Here is a 20,925-nt window from a genome sequence, read left to right as displayed (position 1 = left end):
TTAATTTTAAAAAAATGCTTAAATTATTACTGTGTTCTTATTATAAGCTAGCCTATGATAGGCTAGTAAGTGAAATACTTAAAATTTTTGAAGTATGCTAGTATCTGTAGTCCTTATTAAGAACATAATTTTCAACCTAAAATTCTAGACGCGACTAAATTATCATACAAGAGTATAAAGAAAATAAAGTTATTTTCAAACATATGAGAAATGTCATGCCACAATTAAGACAATATTACATAAAAACACCAATGGAAAGTTGTGAAAAGCAGTAACTTCAAAAAGAAAACATGATAATTTTTTTATTTCCATATTTAAATGTTAAACTTACTTTCTTCATGCTGCTATCTGACCAACCCTCCATCCACAACACCTGGCATTTCTTATTCAATGCTGGATTACTCTCACAGTTAATTATGAAGTTTAAATTTGCAGAATCCATTATCAAGACAATATGCAAGTTTTGTTGAATTCCTAAAAAATATATAAGAAAATTATAATCATGAAATATTACAATAATAATAATTGGAAACACCTACATATGGTCTCGTTTTATGAGATTAAAATTTTCTGAAATGGAATGGTAGGAGCTATTTATTAAAAAGAACAAGCTATGAAACAGTATTACAGTATGATTTTTATTTTGCTTAAAAAATATGCGTGTGTACGTGTATGCATGCTAACAAAAAAGATCGAGAAGGATATTCATGAAGAAGGTAAGTATTATACTACATTGCTGTTTTGTATGTTATTTTTCAAATGTGATACTGGATTCTATTTTATAATTTTTCTTTCAAGAATTTTTGTTTCAGAATTCACAAGCAAAATTGGAATAGGGAAATAGGGAAACAACTTTCTCTATTTCATCAATGCTAAATGTTCTTTTAGAAAAAAAAAAGAAGTGTAGTAGTAATGTCTGGAAGGTGTTATTATTGCTTTATTTTTTATTTATTCAATTTTAGATATCTACAGAATACACAAATCTGTTTCTATAATAATAACAAGTTATTTAGTTATTTAAAAATCAATAGAATCTGAAATAATCTAAATAGTTCATTAATTCTCTAAGATAGGAGGTATCAACACTAACTTTACCACGTGAAAACAAAGGCAGCAAAGTAAATTCCAAAGTACATTACCACACTTTTACTCTTCCCTTTTGCCAACATGTTTTTACTACAGGTTAGCCTTTAGACTGCTTTTATGTTATTTTCTAACAGCTCCACAAAAAATAAAAAATACATAAATTACCAACTGGACCTAAGATTTAAGATACCTTTGCAATCTATAGAAAATAAGTCAAATTAAATGATATTTATTTCACATGAACCAGAGTTTGAACTGATTAATGAATTATATGTCACTCACTATATGTGAAGTAATTGAAGACTGGTCCAAAAAAACCATCTTGTGAAGCCTGATCTTTAAGAGGCAACAGCAAGGGCTCTAATTCTTCAAGAGTATAGAGTCCAGGAACTTCACCTACAGAAGAACATTACATATCTTTTGAATTTTCGCTGTATTATACTAATTCAAAATATATTTTACATACACAATGCTTTTTTCTTTTTGTATTAAACAATCTGGCCTTATTCAGTCTTGATTTCCAAAAATATATAAACCCTATCACCTGTATATTATTCACAAATCTACATTTGTTGCTTCATTTGATAAAATTCAAACTCCTAAGCAAGCCATTCAAGACAGTTCATCATCTATCTATCTATCTATCTGTCTTACCAGGTTCTTCTTCACCCCTCTACCACAAAACCTCTCAATGAACTTCTTTATGTGCCATAAATATAATGAAATACTCCCCCTTCTTGAAATATATACTCGCAGTCTTCCTCAAAATGTATACTGCAAGTTATCTTCCCCCCAAATTATTGTTTATCCTTCAAGATGCTACTTTGCCAACTCCTATGCCTATGAGCCTTTCCTGACTACCCATATGCTAGGTAAAGGACTCTTTTCCCTTTTACATAACATCCAGACATATCAGGTTAGCATTTATCACACCATTTAATACTCTAATGCCTGCCCAATTAGATTCTGAATTCCCAGAGGACAAATATTTGATCATGTTTAATATTAACCCTAACGCATTCTTAACAAAGTAACTGAAACATAAATACTTGTTAGATAAATGAATGAATGAATAAATGAACTTATACTAGATATCAGGAGAACTGATCCATGGACTGCTAACATGCATGAGAATGATGAAAGGCAAATCAAAGTTGATTAAGACTACAAGCATTTGATAGAAGGCCTGAACCATGTCTTTCTTGTTCACCACTATAAATCCAGCACTTAGAGCTAAGTCTAGCACATAACAGGTGCTTAATAAATACTAGTTAATCCAATATATTTATAGTTCACAAAAAATTATAAGATTAAGTGAAAATTATTTTGCTATACATCTAAAGCACTGTATTCATGTAGGACTAATCATACTTTGATTCCTACTCTTCTTTAGGCTCAACTCAGAAGTATCCGACCACTCACCATTCCCCAAGCTTGTACGTATTCAAACACATGCACATCTTGCTTTATATCTTTCTCTAAATTGCAGCCATACCAAAATACTTTTGATTCCTTAAGTTTAACAAAAAAAGATGGCTCTACTTATATATTATACATTACAGGAAATAAGAATTTGAAATAGAAAAAAAAAGACAAAGGTCTATTGAGCACTTTCTCCAGAAGTATTTTTCAAATATATTTTTTGCCAAAAATGTTGGCAAAATTTAACTTTAACAAATTTAACTTTACTTATAATTGTTTTCAGTTATATCTTGATCATGAAGACCAATTTACCTTAATATAAAAACAATAATTACTGGGTTAATGCTTATTTGGATGTTTGCTTTCACAAAACAAAACAAAAACAAAACAAAAAAACAAAACTGTATAGTTGGTCTTATTAGTTTATCTCAGCCAAATGAACAAGGTCTCCATCTAGTGACAAATTAAGAAACATGCAAGAATAAGAATACGCACCTTATAAATCAAAAGAGGTTATTCTATAAAAAGGCCACAAACACTTCAAGCTTGCTCAAGACTTACTGCTTTCACTATGCCATTATTCCTCAGCTCTTTAACAGAAATTGACCTACTACTTGTCTAACTAGATCCCTGGTTTATACTTCTCATTTGGGCACTAAAGTATAGATATCTCATATTATAAATTAAATGTTTTCTTCAACCAAAGCTGTTAAATTCTGAAGAAAAGACAATTTCATCCAAAGCCTACAAAGCATAATACAAAACAAGTATTTATTAAAAACTGGGTCGAAAAACATAATACAACAACCCATACAGCTGAAACCAGCTTTTAACAAGGTTTATTTTGTACTTAAATAACAAAATACTCTTGGCACAAGTTTACAATTAAGCTATCACATACCAATTCTACTAAGAGTTATTATTTATTATATAGAGATTCTAATAAATGTCATAAATTCTTTAGAAAAGAAAGAAATATGAGAAATGGCAGGTAGCCTCAGGAAACCAACAAAAAGTCAAGTGGCTCCAGAGACAACAGAAGTACACCATGATTTGAGATATATGAGATCTCCTGTATCTGGAATATATCTGCAATTCATATGTCCATATTAATGCCAAAGCATAATTATTCTACCATTCCACTAGTGATAAACGTTTACTGCAAGTTATATTACATGTTTTCTTACATACTGGTGCTTTTATTTCTGTAGGTAAAATTTCTACAGATAATAAATTGCTATATTAAAGGACATGATACCTTTTTAAAATAAGTTCTGGTTGATAACTTTCCCAAAGATTTATAACAAATAACAGTCCCACCAAAAGTGAGTAAGATAACCAAATTTTCAGTATAGTCATCAATATTCAACATTATAATGATTTTTATAGAATTCTTCAATTTTTTGGTTTATTAAAATAAAATTTATCAATTCTAATCTGAGCATGTTTAAGCCCATGTCACCTTAGAAAAAGCTATGCCATAAGTTCTCTAAAATATCATTTTACACAAGGTAATTTATTGTAAATAATTTTTACACTAGTACTTTTATTTTCTTTGAAAAGAAACCATTCACTTGCCTGATGACAAAAGGCTATTGATCATCTCCAAAAATGTGGGATGTACAAACTGGTAATCCTCAAGAAGTAAAACTACCTGTTGTGCTTCAATACCTGCAAGATGCAGCACCTGCACAATAAGAAAATATATTTTGGTACCTAGTAAATACTTTTGGCACAGTTAAAAACTTTCATTCTATATGTAAACTAAGTCATGCTACTTATTTATTTCTATTGGAGTAATCAAAATTAAAAATCAAATGTTCACTCTGTAGTTTAGAAAGCTAATCCAGTCTATGAACAAATACTACTTGTGGTAAATTTTAATTATTTTACAATTAGGGCAGTTAAAAAAAAAAGCTAGATCATTTTTTTATATACCTACATATGTCCTATATAAGATAATTCTTTCCTTTCTTTCTTTCATGTCCATCTAATATTCCATTCCGGAATACTGGAGTATTAGTAATCATAATAGCTATCTTTTTCCTATCTGTACATAAAAAAAAATGATTTTCTAATAATCATGGGGAAAGTAATCATCAAAATTAAAATAAGAATATGTTGTATATCAGACTTCAAGGTCTTTAAAGGCTTTTAAAATAATAAAACCAAAAGAAAGCAGAAGATTGTAACTCACATGTTTGAGATCATTTTTGAACTGCTTCAGTTCATATCCTCTAGAAATTTTTGGAGAAAACAGCACTGCTCCATGCATATGACTGACTAAAGAAGTGATGGTCCGACGACCTACGCCACTGCGTCCTGCTAATAGAAGGGAACCTCCGGGAAAACTCAGCACTCTATCTATCCTGGACACATACTCCAGGACTTCTTGGAAAAGTAAGATATCTAAATTCTGGTTATCGCGTCCATAATGAATAAGACCCTTTTAAAAAATCACAAAGAATATTTTTAATTACTGTAAACCCCAATTACACAATAAAAATGTTAATTATCTAGATTAAGATAATAACTTTGATATACTCTAGGAAAGTGGTTAAGTGACTATGTCATCTCACACTCTACATTTTACTTATCTAGTAATCAAGCTTTATGACACTCTTTAAGGAAAAACTTATACAAAGTCAAAGAAGTTCAAGGGTCCACAATAACCAGTTATTTTTAGACACCATTACTACAACTAGTAAAAAGCAGTGTGAGATAGTGGGCTAATTATAAAAACGTCAAAAGCGCAAATTTTATCCTTTGTTACAAATCAAGCCAATATGCACAGAACATAAACAATGCCAAAACTCTAGAAAACTAGTGCCTAAAAAATATTTCGTTAACTCTGGTTCTTATGCACTGCTTGGGAATGAATGAAAAGCCCACACACAGGTAGTACACCATGCCAGAAACTATGTGATAGAGAGATGGAAGAGGGAGAAGACAACTAGACTTCACATACGTAACAACTTTCAGCATTCCCAAACTGCAATATCCATTCCAAGTAAATCGAACAATTTACTAGAGCATGAAAAATTTTTCTTGATATAAAATCCACATTAACTTCCAATATAAATATTAATTTCTAAAGCAATCATATATAATACTGTCTCTTCTTTATTGTGATTAAACTTAAAAAAATAAAATCGCTCTAAGACAGTGCTACCAAAGTTTCATTGAACTAGCAGCAACAACATCATCTGGGAGCCAGTTAGAAATTCAGATTCTTTGGGCCCCACTTATTGAATCAGGTTTCCCTGGAATGGGATCTAGGAATCAGCATAGTTTCTGGTTCTGGAAGAGATTCTGATGCTTACTTTTTTTAGGTACTGCTCTAGGATGATTTCCCAATTAATATTAAGTCTCACTGATATTCCCAAAAACAGATACTTTCTCACAACATATATCTTAGCAATTGTACATGCATCTATGTAAGTACATGTACATGTAGTTAGATCTCACACAATGAACTAAATCCCAAAAAATAAGATGCAGCTTTGTCTAGTCCATATTCTTTTACTCCATGTCTTCAAAAAGCTTGCAATAAGTATTTTTAAAATTGATTATAATCATAACCTAACCCCAATTCAAATTTATGACTCATATTATACCTTTTTAATAACATCCTTGAGATCTGCAGAATTTAGTTTTCCAAGTGGTTTTCCATGTGGAGGCAACGGTTGTCCTGGGGCTGTCCTTGTTGCTGAATCATGTCGGGCTCCCCATGTAACATAGAAACTGTCTGTAGAAGTAAAAGATATTTTGTTTTATGTGTTACTTGCAGTGGAAACATCAGTAAAAACACCGCTCACTAAATTATTTTTGTTAGTCCGTATAAAATCATCCCCAGAAAGGCAAAGATAAATTACTTTAAAGATTAATAAGGTCAGTTAAGATACAAAGATTTAAATTGCTATATCAAATTCTACCTGAAAACTGACGAAATCCCTATTTTACCTTTGCATCCCACTTTTCTTTCAAAGTGGTTTCCTTCTAACTTTCCCCTACTTATCCCCCTTCTACTCTGTCTCATTTTCCTTCCTTTTATCTAGATTCACCATATAAAATTTATAGATTAAAAATAACATATAAAATTGACAAAGTAATTTCAAAACTCTCCTTGAGAAAAAAAAGCAAAGATTTATTAATACCATCAAGAGCCTTAAATTCTAAAATGAAAGAAAAATTAACCAAAATTTAATTAGAAAACGAAAATCCCACAAATCTCCCTGAAATTTATCTATAACCATTCTACTGAATTTTTCCCCTCCCAATTCCTCTGGGAGACTGTTCACTCAAGTATCTTTGTCACATGCCCAGCTCAACAACAACCGTACCTTCCCTAGACCAAGCTACTAATGTTCCTTTCTTTTCCTTCACCATCATACTTTACATTATCTTTTTATTATCTTTCTTATATTATCTTGTATCTTTGGAAACCACTATTCTAAAACTCTTCTTTGGGATCAACAATACTGTCCTAATCGCCAAATCCAAATCTTTTTTGTAGTCATTACCCCAACATGACTGTGTGTATCTCCTTATTGAAGTTTTTTTTCCTTGGATCTATACAACTGTATATTCATCACCCACAACCACTCCTTCTTTTCAATTTTCTGCTTATCTCTTATATGTTTATTTTTCTGGGATCAAATTTAGACTGTTATTCCTTAATTCTAAATATTCCTTTTGAATTATTTAATCTTATTCTGTGGATTAAATTGTTAACTATTTATATCCCAAAAAAATCATTCACTACTTATCCCTAGGCCAAGTCTCCCAAGCTCTAGTTTAGTTCCATATTTCCAATTGTTTAATAGACATAATTCATGCATGTATTCATCAAACACTTATTTATCATATGCCTTCATTTAAATATTGTACTTTCTTTTAGATATAAATAGTGAAGAAACATGATTCCTACTTTCATAGAGCTGATAAACTTTATGTAGATTCCCAAAGGACAATCAAAACATTCAAATACATGTATAAAACTGAACTCATTATCTATACAGCTCATCATTTCTCACCTGGACTATCGCAGTAGCTTCCTAACTTGTATCCCTGCTACAACTCTCTGCCCCCTCAACCATGTCCTCATTGCTACTAGAGTAACATACACAAAAATAAAACCTGATTGTTCCACACCGCTCCAATATTACATATAGCTTCTCATTGCCAAACAACCAAACACCATAGCTCTAATCAAGGCCCTTTGCAGTCTGGCTCTACTGACTGAATGACCTATTTCCCTCTCCATCTCACTACATATTCCAGTTTTCACAAGCTTTGGTTCTTTATATATTCTTTTTCCAATGTCTGGAATGCCCATCACCTCTTATTCATTTAATATATTTACCCTTTAAGACACAGTTTGAGTCTCTACAATTAGTCAAAAACATTAAAATCTTACAGGTTAATCTAACGAAATATGCGCAAGACTTCTATGCTAAAAACAACACAAAACTGATGAACAAAAACAAAGACTACTTAACAAATAAATATATTATGTACATGGATTGGAAGACCCAACATAATAAACATGCCAATTCTCCCTAAACCAATATACAGAGTTAATGCAATTCCTAAGAAAATCTTAGCAATATTGCTTATACATATAAACAAGATTTTAAAATTTATATGGAAAAGCAAAAAAACTGAAATAGCTAAAGCTATTTTGAAAAAAAATACAGCAGGAGGAATCAGTCTACCCAATCTCAAGGTTTATTATGTAGCTACAGTAATCAAGACAGGGTGATACTGGCAGAAAGACAGACACATACATCAGTGGAACAGAACAGAGAACTTGGAAATAGTCCAACAAAACTAATTTTTGACGAAGGTGCAAAAGTAATTCAAGGCAGGTGGTGTCCTCTTCAACAAATGGTGTTGAAACAAGTAGACATCCATAGGCAAAGAAATTAACCTTGACCTAAATCTCACTCTTTATACAGAAATTAACTCAAATTGGATCATAAACTTAAAATATAAAACTATGAAACTTTTAGGAAAAAATGTAGAAAAAAAATCTTCAGAATCTACAACTAGACAGAGTTCTTAAATTTGAAACCATAAGATCCTTAAAAATAAAAATTAATAAGTTGGACTTCATAAAATTAAAACCTTTTTCTATCTGCAAAAGACTCTATTAAGAGAATGAAAAGACAAGCTATAGAGTGGGAGAAAATATTTGCAAGCACATATTTGACAAAGGACTAGTATCTAGAATATATACATAACTCTCAAGACTCAACAGTAAAAAAAAAATAAACCACCCACTTAGAAAATGGGTAAAAAAACATTAAGAGACATTTCACTGAAGAGGATATACAGATGGCAAATGAGCCCATGAAGAGATGTTCAACTACATAGCTGTCAACAAAATGCATATTAAAACCACAATGACACCAATACATACTTGTCAGAAAGGCTAAAATAAAAAAAAAAATGGTGACAACACCAAATGCTGGCAAGCATGTAGAGCAATTCTATCACTCATGTATCACTGGTAGAAATATAAAATGACATAGCCAGTAGAAAACAGCATGGTAATTAAAAAAAAAAAAAAGTCATACAAGTACCATATAACCCTAAACTGCACTACTGAGCATTTATCCTAGAGAAATAAACATGTTCACACAAAAACCAGTACATGAATGTTTACCATATCTGTCTTTCTAATAACCACAAAACGGAAAACGCCCTAGATATCCTTCAACAAGTAAATGGTTAAAAAAATGGTAGTTCCTCCAAATAACTACTAAAGAATAAAAAGGAACAAACTACTAAAACATGTGATTATTCTGAATGAAAACAAGAGTCTTGAAATGGCAGAATTAATAAAGAAGAGACTGGCTTCCAGGGGATGAAAGGAGAGTGAATGTGGCTGCAAAAGGGCAACATGAAAGACCCTTGTGGAGATGTTCTGTATCTTAAGTGTGTCAAACTGAGTAAAAGGTACATGTGCTCTCCCTGTATTAATTCTTTTGGGGTTTTTCGGTGTGACTTTTTTAATTTTTATTTTTTTACAGTTGACATTCAATATTATTTTATATTACTTTCAGGTGTACAGCATAGTGGTTAGACATTTATATAATTTACAAAGTGATCCCCCCAATTAGTCTTGTAACCACCTGAGACTATACATAGTTATTACAATTAATGACTATATTCCCTATGCTGTACTCTCTGTATTAATTTTTAACAATTGTATGTGAATCTATAATTACCTCAAAATAAATTTATTTTAAAAAGTTTCAAAGTAACTTTCTCAAAAATGAATTAGTCTCTACCCCTTCTAAACACCTCATATCTAGCATTTATCCCAAATATATCCAGAAATGTTATATTAATTGTAAAATACTTCATGCTCTATTGTAATTACCAGTTTAACCATCTGCTAGCACAAATCTTCAAGCCATCTAACTACACTAGCAATAGCTATCTTTGCAAGCCAGGACTTTCATATCTGTATCTGCCATTTCTTGAGTACAAGAATGTTTAAGTCTCCAAGATTAATGTTTTAAATAAATTAATATTCCACCATATGAAAATCCTATTTGCCTACATCTAACATATATCAAGTCTGTATTTTTTAAAAAGTCCAATCCTTTATTGAAAAGTAAAATATTGAGGGGAAAAAAAAGCATATATTATTCATTCAGTCCTACATAGAAGACTCTGAAAGATACTAAACTCTAGAGAATTCAGGTACCTACCTGATAAGATACTGATACTATCTAATTCCCAAAAGATATGCCACTTTCTTTGCTAGAAGAGACACTATTAACTCAATTTTCAGAATGAGAAAGATGGCACCATTTAAGAACCAAAGTCTTTTCACACTAAGCCATGAAAGTACAGGCCACAATGACATAAGCCCTCCCTCAGAATCTAGGCAACTCTGTACTATTATCAGGCTTCTCTCAGCATTTCATCCCACCTTAGGTTTCTTGAATTCATTTCCTTATTCCAAAACTCAAGCATCACCTAGAAAATTACTTCTATCAATCTCAACATTCTTTCATCTTTTCAGATTCCCTTTGGCTTATGACCCTGGGAACAATATGAAACCTAGAAATATACAATATATAGACTGCATTATGTGAAATATTTTTGAAGTCTAGCTTTACCCTCTAATAGAATAGAAACTCATCTTATAGTTTCAAAGCAGTTTTATTAGGAAATATTTCCATAATAGTGTTCTCTTTTATCAAAGGCCCTTTCACTACATTGATTCTCATCACTTGCATTACATCCACAGCAGTTTTCAGAATGCAAATTTGTTATTAAGCAGTAATAATTGCAAATGCACCATAGCTGCCTTGACTAAATGGTGTCATGCTTTGCTTATCATAACAGTGGGTAAAGATGATAAGAATATGTAAGAAGTTTTCTGCTAATGACAATATGAGCAGTGACAGAAATGAGAATGGCCATAATTCTCAAGAAAAAGTTCATTATAATCAAACATGGACTTTCACAATAATCTTTAAGTTTATAAATACATAACTATTTCAAAAACTTTATTAGTAAAAATCCTTCAATAAATACAATGTTGAATTGCAAAAATAAAACAGTATGGCCCAAACCACTTTTTGTCCAAGAGAACAATTATTGTCATCATATTTTATTTTTAACATAATTATTGAAATCTAGCAAAAAAAAAAAAAAAGCAGCCCCTTATGGCAAAAATAACATTAAAATTATCCAAAGTTTTTATTTGTTTAGACATATGAAATCATGCTACTAGTACAAAAAGTAATTTAAAGTTCTCATAACATAGATTTCATCAAAACTCTATAATTATATTACCTGCCATATTGTCTAATATATCTGAGCCCCAATCTCCTTGAAACACCGATATTAAAATGCTGTCAAATAAATGAAGTTCTTTTGCACCAACAATTTTGTCACGAAATAAGCGCCGTGCTTCATATGCCACAATTTCTAATACATAATCTAGTGGGTGGTTTGAAGATCCTAAAAAAGGCAAAACTTCAATTGTAATAAAATTCAAGTAATTTGAAAATGGTCAGTTTCAACATAATATTAGAAAGAAATAGGGAATGAGAATCTACATACCATAATTTTGGCATCAGATAAATAAAAGAAAAGAGAAAAAAAGTTGAATTCATTTTGTTAATGAGTTGGTAAATTTTTTGATTAAAGTATACATTAAACACTATTATCTCTAGTTGTTAAATAAAAATATCAATCCAAAAAGCATATTAAACATGCTTTGGCTACAAAAAACAATAACTTCATTTTTCCCCAAATCATGTTTTAATCATGATAATCATAAGTAGTTTAGATGAGAAACATAATAAAATATTATAACTTTAATATTTCAATTTAATATTTTAATTTAATATTAATAGTATTTTATTTGCAGTTTTTAAAATACTATAAATTGTTACAATACTCATTTACCTATTTTGAACACATTATAAAATATAAATACCGACACACTGTGGCATTCTAAAGAAAGATGAGTGACTTGAAATCATGAAAGCAAAACTTACCTCCTTCTAAATCATATCTGAATAAGCCAAGAACCCATTGGGTAAGGATGCAAGGAGTAAAGAAATAGTGGCTATAATCATCAACTGTAAATTTGGCCCGCACCTAAAAAAGCAAATACAGTAAATGATCTATTTTCCTAAATATGTAATCATGCTATAAATTTTTCAGTCACCTTAGACTCATGGGAATGCCAATTTCTACTAGTAGGTGGAACTGTATTTCAGAGTAATTGATTTTTTTAGTTATCTTGTATATTATATTTTATGCAGTTAAAAACACTAAGAGGGGTTGTTCGTAGGCTTTCACAAACTGTCAAAGGTTGTCCATGTTGAAAAGTAAAATAAAAGGATAAAAAGTGCTGCTAAAGAAAGAAATTAAGTTTTATTAAAATGGTGGTTGCAATTCTAAAGCACTCACAGGTCTAAGTTAGACCCATTGTCTAATGCTGTGAACCACAGAGCTATCATATATTCAAGAAGCCACTGAATTTTTAACATATCAAAGTGTCATTTCTCAATATATAACCAGTAAAGAACCTTCCTCTCTATAGACAGAGCCATTGCTCTTATTCTGGCTTGATCATGGAATATTTGAATTAATTTAGAAAAAAAGTAAAAAATGTCATGCTCTCTAATGATCTCTCCCCACTTCTACTTCAATACTTTAGAAAGCATCTTCCATAAACACTTTCATAACTTTTGCATGCTATTCTCTTTACCTAGGAAGACCTTCTTTCATCTCCAGCCACTTCATGAATTTCTATTCATTTTTCAAAATTCAGATCAAATTTCTCCTCCCCTTAACAACTACCACACACAACAAAGTTATTCACTCCCTCTTCCATGTTTTCTCTGTAACTTACGCATACTGTTATATTTATCATACTATATTAATAGTCTATTTACATGACTAGGTCCCTCATTAGACTGTGAACTTCCAAAGAATAGAGACTCAGTCATCTTTGCATCCCTAGGACTAGCACAAGAAAGAGAATGTACTCAATATCTTCTGGTATTCTTAATGCCTATTTTCAAGTATTGTCCTACTTTACCACAAAAGGATACTTTAGACACTTCCTCATAGGTAAGAGGAAAGAAATAAACATCAAAGACTACTCTCAGGTTTGAAGCCTGGAAGAGAGAAACTGATAGAAGTCAGGAGAAAGATCTAATTTTAGAAAGAAGATCAACTCCATACTAAATAAACTGAATTTGAGCTTAGAGAAGAATAACCATCCACCCACAGATTCAGTCAGTCGATATTGAGTATCTATTTGAAACTGTGCCAAGGAATGTAATAGTGAATAAAGAACAAAGAGCATCTGCTTTTGCAGAGCTTACTCTCTAGTAGAAAGGACTAATAAGCATCAACTCAGATCAAGATTAAAGACAGTCCTTTAGGAATGATACAAATAGACATGAAAACTAAATATACTGTAAATTAATTTATACCTGTTCATACACTTGTACCATAGATCCTGCTAAGAGATTAATTTTTGATGAAGAACCCCAAATAGAATGATTCTTCAGATTTTTATGTAGAACTGGTTCCAAATATGCTCCATAAATTGTCTGTAACTGCTCTCTTTCTGGGTAACTAAAAAAGGGCATATAAAAATATATAAGAAAGAAGTTGAAATAAATTAATATTATAAATTATTATTTTAATGTTAAATTACAGCAGTGGTTTTCAAACTGTGCTGTTCTGAAACCTAGATACCGCCAAGGTTTACCCAGGGGGTAAGGCCATGCTCAAGATGGCCTATTCTCACTTCAACCAAATTAGATCCCTATTATCTGTTTTCAAATACTAAAGGTCCTAATAGAAGATTCCAATGAAATTACTTAAAAACATAATTGTTTGAAAACCCACTGATCTTTAGAAAGGGCAAAAAGGAAAATTTTGCTTAAGAAAAAGTATTTTGAATTATGTAGAACCTGTACATAGAGCAGTAATCCACCTCAGAACTATAAAAGTAAAACTAATACAACAAATAAAATCAAACTCTTTCTCCAAAACTAAAATGAATCTCGATACAGCTTAATTGGTGGCTATAACATTTCTGAAAAAAAAAAGAATGTTTATAGATTGTTACAATTAACATGAAAACATGAAAATAAGATTTTATAAGGCAAAATATAACAGAGAAGACAATGCCATACGTATAAAATTCAAAAGTCCTGTAACGTTTATGGACCATGGCAATGGACAGATGTCTACTATCAGCCACAAACATAACCTAACTCTACTTTGTTCTCTTTTTAGTATCTTCAAAAAATGTGATAGTACTCTTGTTTTATGAAATCCATATGGCATTTAAATCTAAAATCTACCCTTCGGATTCCTGATATTGACATTTTAGAGGACAGACAATACAAAACAGTTCTATTTTACTGCTAACGTATAAGAAGTATTGATTAAAGTTTTTATTATCCTAAATTATTGCCTATAGTTTGGGAACAGCAGGAAAAAAATAGTATTAGAGCTTAAGTGTAACTGTACATTCTACATTTCAAAGAAATATCATTAATGGATATCTTTAATAAAATGCAAATATATAAGATGTCTCCCCAAATTAAGAAAAAAAATTTTAAACATTAAGATACATACTCTATAGCACAAAGACGAACAACTGAAGTAAACCTGGTAGTAAGCTTATGTCTTCCCACTCTTCCTCCAGCTGACATAGAAGCCACAATCTGAATATTTTCTAAACCAACCCATTCCAAATTTTCATCATAAAATCCTTGATATGTCAATACCTTTTGGAAATAAATATGGAAAGTAAAAGTTTAATGCTTAAATTTTCTAATCATAACATCATCATCCTCTACCTAACTCAAAAATTTAAGATTATAGTTTAAACTCTTATATCATTGAAAAATAATACTGTTCAAGATTCTATGTTCAATTAATGTTGGCTGAATTATCCTCATTTTTAAAATGCTTCTCTCTGATAAACATTAACATCCAGATGATAGTATAAATCCACCAGCAATCATCGAAAAATAAAAATAAAAAAGGTAACAGAAATTAGAAAAAGTATAAGGGAAAAACAGTTTTTTTTCTATAAATATTTTATTATATTCTGCAGTTATACATTAAAGCTAAATTTGAAGATATATAAGCATAATAAGCTCTAATTTAAAAAATCAGTGTTTCTAATGTGATGCAAATCACATTAAGAAATAAAATTTTCCACACTGAAAATGTATAGTCTCTAATATTTACGTAAGTAAAGAAGGAGACTAATGGGCTAAAGCAGCTGAAAAGGGGCATGACTGAGGAAGTCTAACTGCTCTCAGAAGAATACATTCCTAAAAAAATAAAGTAAAAACTTCCCCAACTCCAGCATCATCCTCAGCTTCTACTTTCCTCCTTCTTTATGAATAAAAGATATATGATAGGTATAATGATTGTTTTTACTCTTCCTGTCATATATCAACTTGATTTATTACTAACTTCTAATGGGAGGAAGATCAAAGAAAGTAGCCCTGGAACAAGACTGAGATGCTTCAAGAGTTTAATTTACAAGATGCATGCTAGATAAAACTGGCTCTAAGGAGGAAAGCAGAAGATTTCCTATCTATAAGAAAAGTTAATGAAACTAAATTGGTTTCCAATTTTACCAAACACTTCAAGTGATAAGACTCACCTGTTGTAGGAAAGCTACCAAAGTACTGGTTCCCCATTTATCAAGCTTTGGTAGGTTGATATCTTTTAAGTATAAAACAAGTCTTTCACAGTCTTTTGGTCTATACACTCTACCAGTATTAGTACTGATTACCATGCAAGTCTGGCTCAATTTCTGCAGGAGATGTCGAGATGTAGTTTGTGCACTGCAATGAACTGTTGCAATTTGAGTGGACCGGAGTTGAGAAAAGGCATACCTGAGCAGCATCCTATAAAAGATGTATGACATTTGACTTTGAAAATGCAACCAATAAAATACTTTTTATATTTAATAAAAAATTCTATTTTATAAATATTTTAGTCTCTAAATTATGATGACATTTAATCTAAATTATGTATGATAATGTTTAAGGGGAAAGTGGTAAACATGAATATGGTTTTCATAACTATCAAGGTAACTAATTTTTAAACTAGAAAAAATAAATTCATGTTTAAGGCAATCTTGGCACTCTTTCAGCAAAAATAAAGTTCATAGAAATAACTAAGTTTGATAAAATATATCTTAAAAATACCCCCTGTTTCCCCACAATTGAAGGAAAGATTTTAGGATACTAAGTTCTCCAGGTTAAAAAAAGATCACTATGATTTTATACAATTTTTCTAATTACTACTAGAAATGTGAAACCGATATTCCATGTCTCCTTTATTTCCAGAAATGATACCCAGTAGGCACTAAAAAAGCTGAATTACACTGATTAAAAGATATTTTTAAATAGAAAGCTAACATCAAGATTCATTTTTTATAAATACAGCAAATAGCAATATATGAGTATATCTAAAGTATTCATTTATTGTTGTGAATGTATGCACAGATTCTTTTTATAAGTATCTTTTCAGATTGCTCTCTTTCCATTAGAAAACACATAACCTCTCAGAAAAAAAGGACATAATCTTTTTTTACAATAAAAAGAGTCCTCCATGAAAATGTAAATGCTAGTTCAACCAAAAGAAATGTTAAATCATTTGACAAAAACTGTTAAATCATTTAAAAGAGGAGAGGAACATAAACTCACAATTTATGTTCCTTGATCAAAGAACATAAATTATTCTGCTCTTACCCTTTGCCACATCCTTCTGGTCCTACAAGAATAAATGGCTGTTGAGTGTCAGAACTTAACCAAGGTTTGAAATAATCTAGACCTCGTTGCATGTCCGGAGTCTGAATGACTGGAAGAGTTTGGCCATTACTAAAATCATTGGCAGTCAAGTTTTCTGGCTTCTTCAGTACGTAAGATGCTAATCTTCCTTTACTTGACTCATAGTAGGTGTCCATTGGTTTGTGAGAGTCTGGAGGAGATTCTCGTGCCCAATTAAAAACCTTAAGAAGAAAAAGTTGTGATAAGTTTTCACATACTTCAAGTAGAGTATGTGAAATTTTAATTCTATATAGTAAATGTCCCAAAGTCAACGTACACTAAAACTACTAGCTATCCCTTGTGATTAAAGTAACATTTTAATCTAAATATTATTCTCCAAATAATCAGTCAAGCAAATATATGTTCCCAGTTTACATATACACCAAAGTACAAATATATTCAACTTTTAATTGAGTTCTTCTGAACAATAAATTACAAATTACATTATGAAAAAATCCTAGACCCTTTGTTTCCACCATATTCTGATACTGCTCATTCTAGTGTTGCCACCACTGTTCTCAACCTGTTATTCTTTCTTCTAACTCTGAAAACTGTTTTTTGCACAGCTATAAAGCAGAGAGTTAGCCTCTAGTGTTACTCTTCAACATTTTTATTTTGAACTTTGGCAAGAGAATGTTTGCTTATAAGCAGCATATATATATATGGCATTGAGTGGTAACAATGAGAATTATCTGGCAACAGAAGCAATGGAATAACCACGGACAGGAAAAATACTAGAGAAAGCAATAAATGATGGTATCAAAGAAGAAACAAAATGATAAAAATGCAGAAACACAATCTTGGAGCCAACTCAAAGGAAAACATGTTCAATTATTTCAACAGAGACCAATAGGAAGAAATTCCTTAATATGTAGAATGTAATTTTATAAGCAACTTGAGTGAACTATACCCAACATTTATTTAAGAGAAGATTTATACTAATTAATCCATCCTAGAAACCCTAATTGCTAAAACTGTTCTGGTTAAAACAACAATTTAAAAATATATTATTCTAAGGTTAAAAATGAATGAAATAATTATATTCACATAGCTAAGTAGGTTAAAAGTAGGTCTAATAAAAAAGATATGTTCCAAGTTTAACTTATTAAAGTATAATTTTATAAAATTTTAATAAGATTATTAAATATCATAAACTAGTTCAAAGGATAAAAATAAGTGTATCTATATATATGCATATAATATACATATAAATGCATTATTGTTCTACTGAATGCATAATCTCCAAATTAAAAAGCTCTATACCTTACAAATACAGGTCATTGTATTTTGGCAGTGAAGAGTCAATGAAAATCACAGAAAAATGTTGACAGAATATAGGCTTTAAATATGCATTTACCTCTTTGGTTAATTCCAGACGTGATTTCATGTTCAAATTTCCACCAAGTCCCCTTATGAGATTAATAATAAATTGGTCATGATCTTTGCATCCATGTAGATGTGACAAACCATTCATCACAGTTCCAACCAAACTTGTTTCTACCACATAGTCATTCTGTTGATTAAAATTCATGGTACAGAAAAAAGGTAAATATTAATTAGTTAACTTAGAACCATACAGATTGACATTTGCATATCTTTTCTGAAGCTCGTGTTTAAATTTATCACTCTATTCAAGTTGTAGAAAGTTTAGATTTCATTTAATTTACATATACAAACTTTGAAAATCAAAGTAATCATAAAAACACAATTGTATATTTCTAGCTGTAAGGAGTTGAGTTCTCAAATAGGCACATGGTTTGTTTACTTCCTAAACCTGAAGAATATTAAAAAAAAGGGAAATCAATGAGCAATTGTCTAAAAAGGGTAGCTCCTCATTTCTTCTTGCTGTTAAAAAAGAAGCTAGAGGCTAGGGCTAGAGTGATGGCACTGGACAAGAAAGTCTAGTAAAAACAGGCTTAAATGAAAAACCATTTGGACCTTTCTCTCTGTGTGGAAATTTGCAGAATTTTAAAATAAAATTTTTGGACTGAGGTAGTATAGATTATTTTGATCTGTGGTCCTCTGGGGCCCCTGTGAAACTGCCGGGGAGTTAGGAGGGGCAGGGTTCTCATTAATCTAAAACGATTTACTGAGAACCAATTATGCATTAGGATCCACATGTGGTGCTAGGTATTCCAAAAAAAAAAAAAGGTGATATAAATAGAGTACTTGTTTTCATGGAACTCAAATCTACTAGAGGAGATGATTAACAAGTTGTAAGAAGAGCTATAGAGCAGCAGAACACAATGTTTTGAGAGAGGAACTCAGATTGAGGGCTCAAAGCCTCTTTGAAAAAGGTGACATTGAAGCTAACACCTGAAAAATAAAATCTAACTGGCCACACAAAGAATACAACATATGCATAGGTAAACCAGTGTTGTAGTTATGGAATTAAAAGCTTATGCCTGAGTAAGCAAAGAGTGATTTAAGTCAGAGAGGTAGGCAAGGGCCAGCGTATGCAGAATTATACAGGCCATGGTAAGGGCTGCAAATTTTATTTTCACTGACTTTAAAGTGTTTAAGTAAGAGTGTAAAATTATCCAATTTGCATTTTTTAAAAAACCACTCTGCCTGTATAATACATATTTTTATAAGAATGGAGAAATGGGAGGCAGAGCAGGAAAAAGAAAGATTGGTAGAAATCCAACTGCGCAGGCCATGCTAAGAATTCTAGGCTTTAAAGGCAAAATAACAAAAGCCCACATATTTTCTTCTAGATTGTCTAATTTGCTAAATTAACACAAGAATTCAAAGCTCTAGTTATAAATAAAATCAGTATTTGATCAGAACATCCATTACGGTATATCTCAGAATTTAAACAAAGTACAGAATAAGAAAGAAGGAACTCAACACACAAAACAACTTTCAAACAATAACAGGGACCAGACCTCAAAAAAAAAATCAGTTTATTTTCTAACTGAATCTTTGATATCCACTCTACGGCTTAATAATCTTACCGTGTCATCATTTCTACAGTCACACACCCCTATATATCAATATATTCTCATTCTAACATTAACAGCATGCAAGCAGGTGGTCTCGAAGTATTTGCATTGGCGAGCCTTGTTAGGCTCTGTATGCTTTATATTAATGAAATAGCAACATATCTACTAAAAAGGTGCTACAACAGAGGCATCAGGTATTTAACTGAGCACATGTATTCTCATTCATTCACTACTCTGTTATTATTACCATACTTGGTTGTGGGGATACAAGAAGGTGTAAGACAGACTTGGTGCTTGCCCTTGAGGTGCTCATAGTTGAATGTAAGCAATTATAGTATAATTTTAAGACAATGTATGGTGTCAAAGAAGCACAAAGGAAGAGACAGCTCAGTCAGACTGAGGGCTAGTCCAAGTGGTTCTTTCCCTGAGGCCACCAGAGAAACCTGTCTCATTTGCATGATTTCCCACAAATCCCTATTCTTTCATCTTTCATCTTTACAAAGAAAAGAAAAAGGTTGATAAAACTAAAGTGAGATCTCCTTTTCTCTGTATGTCTTGTTCAATTCCAAAGTATTGACCTCCAAATTAAGTTCAGATTAACGATTAGATACTTAAAAAAAAAAGAACAAACTCACTGCTCTTTATTTCCTCTACCTTTATATATTTACATTTTTCATAAAAGCAATGACATAAAAGAAAAACCAGAAAGGTGAAAAAATCATGTAGAATATCTGAAAGTCCCCTAATGTCTTCTTTGTATGTTAAACTTCTATTCATGCTTCAAATTCAAAATTAAGTGTGATTTCCTTTTTAAAACTTTCCTAGAAGAATTGTTCTCTTCATCCTGTTATATTGTGATTACCTTTTTATATGTCATTTTCCTCTAAAAGAAAACCCTTCTCAAGAAAAGAGACTGCCCTGTTAATGTTCACCTCTCAGTCTCATCTAATGTTATGCTTGACATATATTATTCAATAAATTTCTGTAAAATAAATAAATGTTTTAATAAAATTATAAATAACTCACCATCCTTTTTCTACTTTTGTAGTAATTTGATATTCTTTTTAACATGATATATATATATATATATATATATATATATATGTATGTAT

At 31.1% G+C, this 20,925-nt stretch overlaps 1 protein-coding gene across 2 annotated transcripts in view; it reads right to left on the bottom strand.

Annotated features, from left to right (window-relative positions):
• The window catches only part of DYNC2H1 (dynein cytoplasmic 2 heavy chain 1), a 258,081-nt gene that overhangs the window by 178,893 nt on the left and 58,263 nt on the right, over positions 1-20,925 (bottom strand). For both annotated transcript variants that reach the window (XM_025043743.1, XM_006907520.3), the window contains exons 41-52: positions 18,226-18,381; positions 16,791-17,050; positions 15,695-15,941; positions 14,650-14,801; positions 13,491-13,635; positions 12,039-12,141; positions 11,329-11,496; positions 6,126-6,256; positions 4,706-4,954; positions 4,087-4,195; positions 1,369-1,482; positions 332-474 (exon numbers count right to left, since the gene is read on the bottom strand). In XM_025043743.1, coding sequence (XP_024899511.1) covers positions 332-474; positions 1,369-1,482; positions 4,087-4,195; positions 4,706-4,954; positions 6,126-6,256; positions 11,329-11,496; positions 12,039-12,141; positions 13,491-13,635; positions 14,650-14,801; positions 15,695-15,941; positions 16,791-17,050; positions 18,226-18,381 — 1,977 coding nt within the window. The remainder of the gene's footprint in view (positions 1-331; positions 475-1,368; positions 1,483-4,086; positions 4,196-4,705; positions 4,955-6,125; positions 6,257-11,328; positions 11,497-12,038; positions 12,142-13,490; positions 13,636-14,649; positions 14,802-15,694; positions 15,942-16,790; positions 17,051-18,225; positions 18,382-20,925) is intronic.

This window comes from Pteropus alecto, unplaced genomic scaffold (genome assembly GCF_000325575.1).
Source record: "Pteropus alecto unplaced genomic scaffold, ASM32557v1 scaffold12, whole genome shotgun sequence".
Classification (NCBI taxonomy): Eukaryota; Metazoa; Chordata; class Mammalia; order Chiroptera; family Pteropodidae; genus Pteropus; species Pteropus alecto.
Note: the sequence above shows the minus strand (reverse complement) of the source record. Positions and strands in the feature narration are given on the sequence as shown.